The sequence below is a fragment of the Tupaia chinensis genome, unplaced genomic scaffold (assembly GCF_000334495.1).
Source record: "Tupaia chinensis unplaced genomic scaffold, TupChi_1.0 Scaffold000539_1, whole genome shotgun sequence".
NCBI lineage: Eukaryota > Metazoa > Chordata > Mammalia > Scandentia > Tupaiidae > Tupaia > Tupaia belangeri.
Genome location: NW_006160052.1, coordinates 745,180 through 754,336, shown reverse-complemented (window position 1 = coordinate 754,336; position 9,157 = coordinate 745,180). Strand labels below are relative to the sequence as shown.

The 9,157-nt window shown below is 47.4% G+C and overlaps 1 protein-coding gene across 5 annotated transcripts in view; it reads right to left on the bottom strand.

The window, feature by feature from the left end:
• Positions 1–5,262: 5,262 nt before the first annotated feature.
• CC2D2B (coiled-coil and C2 domain containing 2B) overlaps positions 5,263–9,157 on the bottom strand; it is a 141,351-nt gene continuing 137,456 nt past the window's right edge. For all 5 annotated transcript variants that reach the window (XM_006157315.1, XM_014591193.1, XM_014591191.1 and 2 more), the window contains one exon: positions 5,263–7,287. In XM_006157315.1, the coding sequence (XP_006157377.1) occupies positions 7,099–7,287 (189 nt within the window). In that variant the 3' untranslated portion in view covers positions 5,263–7,098. The remainder of the gene's footprint in view (positions 7,288–9,157) is intronic.

The window sequence follows — 9,157 nt, the reverse complement described above, 5'->3', positions numbered from 1 at the left end:
ATGATTGAGCCGAGGTCCGTCTGGACACCATGGCCCGACAGAGCAGGGCCAACAGCAGAGAAGAGCTGGGAAGCAGAGGCTGGGTTCTGCCAGGGAGAGGTTGCCTGGCCTAGCTCAGTTGCCACGGTGCCCCGGAGATGAGATGGACATGGGCTGAACGCTCCACGACATTTGTGATGGCCTTCAAATCGCACCTGGCTCCTCGGCTTCCAGTTTGGGACTTCTAAGCAACGTTATGACAGTAATTTGGCTTCCAAGTGACTAAAATGTTCAGGGCCTATTGAAGAAGCCTTTCAGAAGAAAGGCCACAGGCTGTAATCTCCAGTGTAATAAGTAGGTTGTCTCATGGTTTCTACTTTGAAGATGTTCGCTGGTAGATATTTGTTCCGAGATCATTATTTTATTATTTTCTGGATTTGCCTCATATCATAAACTTCAGTGTTCAATCCCTTTATAGGTTAGTGTGTGTGTGTGTGTGTGTGTGTGTGGTCAGCAAAGGTATGGAAGGACAGAAGTAAAAGGTGGAACACCTACTTAAAGAGCAGAGTATGGAAACTGCAGAGGCCAGTGTGAATGCAGCCAGGGCCCAGGTGGGGTTGGCAAGACATAAGAGGGTAAAATCAGACTCCGGAGACCCCTTGGACTTTAGGCAGTGCAAAGTCGCTGCTTTAATTTAAAATTTTGTAAATAGATGTATGCAAAAGGTTAAAAGGAAAATTCTAGCAGTAAAGGGCTATATACAGGGAGGCCAGTTGATGGTGCTGAATTCCCATGTGGCCAGCTATGTTTTAAGCCCCCAACCTGATAGCTTGAGGATTACTCCAGGCATGTGTACATGCATGCCCAAAATCTAGGGAGGACAATGAAGGGATTGCAACCCCTTGCTTGGGCGGGGGAGGGGGAATGATCTCTCACTTCCCTCTCCCTGTCTCTTTGGTGAGCACATGCATCCTATGGCAAAAAAAAAAAAAAAACCTTTTAAAATAAAAAATAAAAGACTGAGAACCAGCAGTTAGTGTAATGGCTATGTCGCTGGACTCCCACATAGTCGACCGCGGTTCACGTCCCAGACCCGGTGGCTTAGAACTCACACCGAGCGCGTGTGCGTGTATGCGTGCCCAAGATCCCGAGAGGAGAATGGAGGAGAAGGGATTGCAGCGTGGCCATGCCCCCTGGGGGGTGATTTCTTGCTTTCTGCCTCTCTGTCTGGCGAGCGCACGCGCCCTATAGCGAAAAAAAAAAAAACCTCTCCAAAAAAAAAAAAGTAAAAAAAAAAAAAAAAAAAATTAAAAGACTATACAGTGACTAGCAGTTCTTTTTAGAATTTTATTTAACTTGTTATTATTTTTAATTTGACCAGGGAGGGACAGAGAGAGAGGAAAAAGAGAGAGAGAAAGTGAGAAAGCCATCTACTAGGTCCAGGACTCAAACTGTGATCATCCATGTGGGAGTCCAACGCCCTAACCACCATACCACCTGTTGGTCCCATGACTAGCAATTCTTGATCCCTCCCTGATTTCAGTTCTTCCCAGAGGCAACACGACTGCTCTATTCTATTCTGCCCTTTCAGATACCTATGCATGTATGTACCCCCTTGCCTGTTTTGTGGACAAATGGTAGCACGTTACACACGCTGTTTTGTATATTGCTTTTGTCATATAATTTATGAATATTTTAGTGAACAGTCTGTAACAGAACACCTGAGGTTCCTTCCAGCGACTGTATCACATCCCGCTGGATGCCCAGGACTAGAAGCCTGAAGGCCTGGGCTCTGATTCTTGGTTCCCGATCTGTTGCTATCTGTATTATTCAGTTCTCTGCAACCACTAGTCATGCCCCCGCCTAAGGCACCGTCATCTCACTTGGACTCGAAATGTTCTTTTTTTTTTTGGAGAGATTTTTTGCTATAGGGCGCGTGCTCTCGCCAGACAGAGAGAGACAGAGAGACAGAAAGCAAGAAATCACCCCCCGGGGGGATGGCCACGCTGCAATCCCTTCTCCATTCTCCTCTCGGGATCTTGGGCACGCACGCACATGCGCCCGGCGTGAGTTTAAGCCACCGGGTCTGGGACTCGAACTGCAGTTGACTACGTGGGAGTCCAGCGACATAGCCATCACGCCAACTGCTGGTCCCTCGAAATATTCTTTTAACTCATCTCATTGCCCCTACCCCGTCCTGGCCTCCACATATTTGCCACCTAGCAGCTGGAGTGGTTGTAGGAAGGTAAATTGCATCTGTTATGAGCAGGAGATGGAAGAGTTCCTGCGTCACAGTTCCAGCCTGTTGTAATATGATGCAGAAAGTTAGGGATTGTTTTTAAGGCTATTTCCAAAAACGGGGGGGGGAGGGGGGAGGATATGGAGAACTTTATAACATCGTCATTTGTGAGATGATATCCCAGATTTTTAAATGCTATATAAGATTCTACTTGTGAAAAAGATGTGATCATTTTATTAACTATCGACTTGGGCTGCAGTTTCAAACATTGTTCTGGGTGAGTCGGAGACCATGTTTTCAGATGAGATTAACATGTGAATCACAGACTGAGTGAAGTATCAATAGGTTCCCCTCCCTAATGTAGGTGATCCTAATCCAATCAGCCAAAGACCTGAGAATGAAAAGGCTGACCCTTCTGCCAGTAAGAGGGAACTCCTGCCTAAATTGGATCTGGGACGAGGGTCCTTCCTAGCATTCAGACTCAAACTGACGCACGCAAGCTTGCTTTCTTTCTTTTCTTTTCTTTTCTTTTTTTTTTTTTTTTTTTTCCAAGTTTTTTAAAATGTATATAAGCAAAATTATTTAAGAGTCAATACATTCTTATTTAAGGAATATCCGAATTTCTGATTCCTTCCACTGCTCGCCAAGGACACCACCACCTTCATTCCTCCAAAGCCCAAGATAGTCCTGTTTAAAAGAACTGGTACTTGATTCATAGTTACCGCCCCCTTCATTCCTCCAAAGCCCAAGATAGTCCTGTTTAAAAGAACTGGTACTTGATTCATAGTTGTCCTGTCAGCCCTACCACAATTTTTTCATGTCTTCCTTTTTCTCCATTAGAAATATAGACATATTGGTAACATCAAAGACTGTCCACCTTAGAAATCTTTTATAGAATTCTCAAATATAGCTAATGTGTATTTCCATCCAGCTTTCCGGCTCTTAGACCACAAGTACACTTGACTCTCCTGGTCTCCAGCTGGCTGACAGCAAACCTTGGGACTTCTTAGCCTCTGTGATCATGTGAATTAACTTATGTACAAGGGAACTTCAAAAAGCTGTGGAAAAATGGAATTAAAGTTCAAGTTTATTCTGGTGCAAAAAACTGTAATCGATGCAGGTTGTTTCACAGAGAGACAGAGAGATAAAAAGCGAGAAATCACCCCCCAGAAGGGATGGCCACGCCGCAATCCCTTCTCCTCCATTCTCCTCTTGGGATCTTGGGCACGCATGCACACACGCCCGGCGTGAGTTTAAGCCACCGGGTCCGGGACTCGAACCATGGTTAACTACGTAGGAGTCCAGCAACATAGCCATTATGCTAACTGCTGGTCCCTCCATAAATTTTTGAAGACCCCTCATTTACCTATTGGTCTGAGAAGGCCTCCATACTCCTGCTTTGGGTTGCATAAGCAAACTGCTGCCTCACTTGGAGAACTGCTTCCTTTGTAGCTTGCTCAGTTTCAGCCAATCACAGCAGCTATGCTTCAGTCAGCCACAGACATCTCGCCTTTTAAACTGCGTTCGCAGACAAACTTCAAGATGTAATCAATCCTCGGGGCCAGCAGTTAGTGTAATGGCTATGTCGCTGGACTCCCATGTTGTTGACCGCAGTTCGCATCCCGGACCCAATGGCTTAAAACTCAAGCTGGGCGCATGTGTGTGCGTGCCCAAGATCCCGAGAGGAGAATGGAGGAGAAGTGACTGCGGTGTGACCATCCCCCCTGGGAGGTGATTTCTCGCTTTCTGTCTCTCTGTCTCTCTCTGTCTGGCGAGCGCATGCGCCCTATAGCTAAAACCTCTCCAAAAAAAGAAAAAAAAGGATGTAACCAATCCAATGATTTCTCGACCTCATTCCCTCACTTCTGTTTTTGTCTGTCGCTTTCCCATTCCTGCATATACCACGTTCCCTTTTCAGAACATAAAAATGCTCTCCCGGGAGGCTACTTGGGAGTCCCTCGGAATCCATTTTGGGGTCCCGAGGTATAATCATGATTTGTATACACACACACAAACCCTGCTGGTTCTGTTTCTCTGGAGAACCCCAAATCAAAGCATAGAGCAAACGTCACCCCGTTTCTTCCATTGGATGCAGCTGTAAAACCTGGACAGACTCCATGGCAGCGATGCGGAGACTGGAGAAAGTGTGAACGACTCGAGAGGAGGCCATAATCTGAAGCATCCCCAAAGTAGCAGTGGGTTATGCATGCTTCCTCCAGACCCCCCCCAGCTGGGACTCGGGCAAGAATCCAGAAGTGGGCACCGGGGCAGGGAGAGCACCAGGAGAATCCCTCGTGCTTTGTGAAACAGGAAAGGGGTCTCCTAATGCTCACCCACTTTTTCTTTCTTTCTTCTTTCCTTTCACTCCTGCTCCAGCCCCCAGGCTACCCCAGGGCAGATACAGTGGTAGCAGCCGGACAGCACAGCGGTGCTGAGGGCCCACAGGTGCGAAAACCTGAGGGAGGGAGGGCGCTTCCGGGTGACCAGAGCAGCAGTGGTCGCCTTGTCCGTCTTCCCACTGCTCCGCTCTGGAATCAGGTACAATCATAGGAAGTGTGTAGCAGGGGGTGTAACTGAACTCCCAGCTTTATGGCCGGAGAACTGGAAAAGTGAGGTCCAGGGAAATGGAAAGTGCTGGGGAGGTTGTGAGGGAGCAGGAGCTTTAGAAAACAAAGTCCTTACAAACAATGGAGCACCCCTCTGAGCTGTTTATGCACAGATCCACTCTGAAAAGACCCCAAACTCAGAGGACTGCCCAAACCTCCCTGGCCACTAAGCAGCCCACACATGGAAGTCCTGAGCGCAGTGAAAGGTTTTGAAATGGAACTGACCTCAAAACCACACCCAGCCAGGAACACTCAGAGAAAAGCCAGAATCCATGTGCATCTGAGGTGGGCTAGCCTGGCCCCTTTAACCAGAAAAAACCTCTGCCCCAAAGCCCTCCTTCAGGCCCAACACCCATCGAAACACCAGGCAGGAAGTAACATGTAAGAACTTATACAAACCATTAAAAATCATATATTTTTAAAACATTCGAGCGGAAAAATAATGCATTACAGGTAATTTCACAATTTTTCAGGAAAAAAGTAGTTGAAAAGTAGCACACAGGTTAAAAAGAAAGAAAGAAAACGGGCATATGGTGCAGAAAGATCCTGCGTGTTTGCCTCCTTTTTCTTAAGCAGCCTATTAATGCTAAAGCCATAAACAGTGAATCAGATAGCTGCGTCACATTCAAATAGCCACGAAATGAACAGAACAAATTCGGCATTTCTTTGGCAACCCCCTAGTTTCATAGGCATTATTTTGTGCTACCGCAGTCGAAGTGGGAGACTTGTTTAAAAAGAAAGTTCATATAACATGAAACGCAAACACTCTAACATTAATAAATCAAAAATTAGGATCAGTGTCTTGCATGTGCCTGAAGATACATTACGGTTCGGGTTAACCTGGGCGGTTCCCTCGCACGTCTGCCCATTCTCCTCTTCCCCTCATCTCAAGCTTGGTCCAAGACTGACATCAGGCCAATGAACGAGGCCTTCTCAGGCAGCAGCCATGGAGGCGCACTTACGGAAGGAATACAGACTGGGGGTTCTCTGCGGTGGAAGCGAACCAGGGAGCCCAGTGAGAGAGGTGGTGTGTGTTTCTCTCTTGAAACTGCTCTGGTCAGCTCTGGAATCCACATCCCTTGATTATTTCTTTGCAAATAAGTTGGTACGTTGCATGCAAGTAACTTATATAAATAACTTCCCCAGTGAAACACAGAACAATCAAACAGAAGGAAGCACAGTGCTTCCTATTTAGAACCTTGTCCGCTCCTTCTTAAGGACTAGGATTTAGACTGGCCTCCTTGGGGCCACCACGGAGCGCAGCAGGGAAGAGGAGGGTGCTCACTATGGAAAGCAGGGAGTGGTGAAACGGGTCAATGTCCTCCCTTCCTCACAGAATTGGGAGAGGTTAGATTACACGGCTTCCTGGGAGTCCCTTCCAAATAGGTGGCACTGTAAGGACCTTGGCAGTGGCACCCCAAAGACCCCCAGAAGGCCCTCAGCCCAACATGGTAGGTTTTCCTTGGCCAATGAGAGAATGTTTCATCTTTCAAGAGGCAATGAACTTAAGTTTCCATCTGAGTAACTTCTACTGGGATGGCATTCGGAACCATATCAAATACACTAGCCTCACTGCAGCAACGAGAACATTCTGTCCACTTTAGGTGGGGCTCTCACTCTGCCAGGGCGTCAGAATTACTGGGGAGCTTGTGGGAAAGCATGCAGGTTCTACAGCCCTGCTCTTAAGGAAGGAATCTACTCTGATTCACTAGGTCTTAGATGGGGTCTGGGAGTCTGTATTTCCTACAAGGGTCTACAAATAATTATGACAGAGGCAATGTAAGATCCAGAATTTGAGAAACATCGGCCTTAGGGGAAGAGGCCAGCAACGTGTCTTTCCAGAATAAGACCCAGACAGCCAGCCTGTCCCTGCAAGGTCCTACTTAAAGAGGTCTCTAGTGACAAAGTCATCTGGACACATCCTTAGAGAGGGGACACCCCGCTGTGGCGACACATGCTGACAGATGCTGCTACTCAGCCTGCTGATGTCACATGGGAGGCTGGGTTTGCTTCTTGGCCCCCCTGAGCAGCTGGGCACAGTGACACATACCTGTAGTCCCAACTAGTGGGGACACTGAGGTGAAGGGTTGTGACAGCGAGACCCTGTCTAAAAGAGAAAGGAAAAAAAGGCAGACATGGGAGGTAAGTCTCCAGCTCTGTAAGTGAATTTAAAAACTGAGCTCAGCCCTGGAGAACAGGGACACGATCTCAGTACCAGGAAAGCTCTCTGTCCCGGCACCTGTCGCGCAATCTTTGTCTTTTCCCTTCTTCCTCTCATCGAAGTCGGGCTAAGGAAGCCAGATAGACCCACACAGACAGTATGTTGTTTGGGTACGGATGAATGTAGACAGCTAACGCGAACTCTGTCTGGGCAAAGCCAGAAGTGTGAATTCCGGTCTGATACACGGCGTCGATGATGGCCTGCACGTCGGTGTAGGGCATATGGATGGGAAACCCCGTGACCTGGAGCAAAGACAGAGCACACGGACACACATGGCAGTTACGAGGGAATCTGGAAATCTGTGTGCACAAAGGTCACCCACGCCTTAAAGAAAGGGTCATCATGAAGCAGCCGCCTTGGAGGTGCCGACTAGGGCCTGGTGCAGTGCAGCGGCTCCACACACGGCTGATCTCCCAACAGCTCTGTGAGGTCGCTTCCGCTGGATCACTGGAAGTCTTGGCGTACTTTGTCCATGCAAAAATGTGTCATGACTTTTCTGACAGCCCAATATCATAGTCCCTATTTTACAGATAGAGGGAGGACAAGCAGACCTGTCTGAGGCCAGAGCCTGCACGTTTAACATCCCTCATATTTGCACACTTTCTAGACAGCGGACTGCCCGCAAGGAAATGACTAGGCCCTACACATGAGAGGTTTAAGAGAATTTTATAAGAATCTATTCAACACGGATTTAGATGTGCTGAATGAATACCGTGATGGGATTAAAGATGCGGAACATGGCAACATGGCCATGTGTAAAGTGATCTACTTAATAATGGACTGTTTACCCAGGAGGGTCTTTCTGATGCTCGAATCTATTCACATGCTCTTCCCGTCTGGTTGCATGGTATACTGTCCTTCCCCTAGCTTCCTAAATAAAATGTACTATTAGTCTGAGGTCAGCAGGTGGTGTGGTGATTAAGGTGCAGGACTCCCACATGGCTGATCACAGTTCAAGTCCCAGACCTGGTGGCTTGCTTTCTCATTTTCCTTTTCTGGTCAAATTTAAATAATAATAATAATAAATAAATATAATTAAATACATAATTCTTTTTTGACATAGGTTTTTTTTGTTGTTGTTCATTTATTTTAATTCGACCATAGAGAGACAGAGAGATGGACCATGCCACCTGCTGGTCCCCCTTCTTTTTTAAGAATGTCCTGCAGTCACCTGTTTTTTTTTTTTTTTTTTTTTTGAGAGGTTTTTGCTATAGGTTTTTGCTATAGGGCACGTGCGCTTGCCAGACAGACAGAGAGAGACAGAAAGACAGAAAGCGAGAAATCACCACCCAGGGGGGATGGTCACGCCGCAATCCCTTCTCCTCCATTCTCCTCTTGGGATCTTGGGCATGCACGCACACACGCCCGACGTGAGTTCTAAGCCACCAGGTCCGGGATGCGAACCACGGTAGACTACGTGGGAATCCAGCGACATAGCCATTACGCTAACTGCTGGTTCTCAGTCACTTGTTTTCTAGTCTGTCTCTCTGACTGGGCCATAATCTCTGCGAATGCACAAGATTGTCTCTGTCTTCTTTACGGTCATATCTCCAAGCCTAGCACAGCGCCTGGCTCACAGGATACAAATAATAGCATTTACTGAACAGTCGGTAGGTGCGGGGTCTGCTCTGTATTACCTCACTCAGTCCTCACCGCAGCCACAAAGCTGATGCGTCTCTCTATCCCTGTGATCCAGTGGGTAGAAGGTAGAAGAGGGGCTAGATAATTTGGCCTAGGTCAAAGCTGGTGAGTGCTTAAGCCAGGCTGGCACAGAGGCTGTAGATGCAGCCCAGGCTCATCCCCGTGTGTGAGTAAATAGATACCTTTACAAAGGAGCTCCAAATGGTAATGTTGGCTTCTATTTAACTAGGCTTCGGATATCCCTGTACCCCCTAAATCTATTAAAAACAAAGACAGGCAGCATGGCGGTTAAGCACTGTGCATTGGGATCAGATCCCTCATGGCCGACTGCAGTTTGAATTCCAGCCCAAGTAGTTTGAAAACCAAGCTGAGCATGTGCGTGCGCATTCCCTAAATCCTGCCAGGGTGACGAAATGAGGGATAAGGGATTGCAGTGTGGCCACGCCCGGTTGAAGGGTGCTTTCTCTTTCC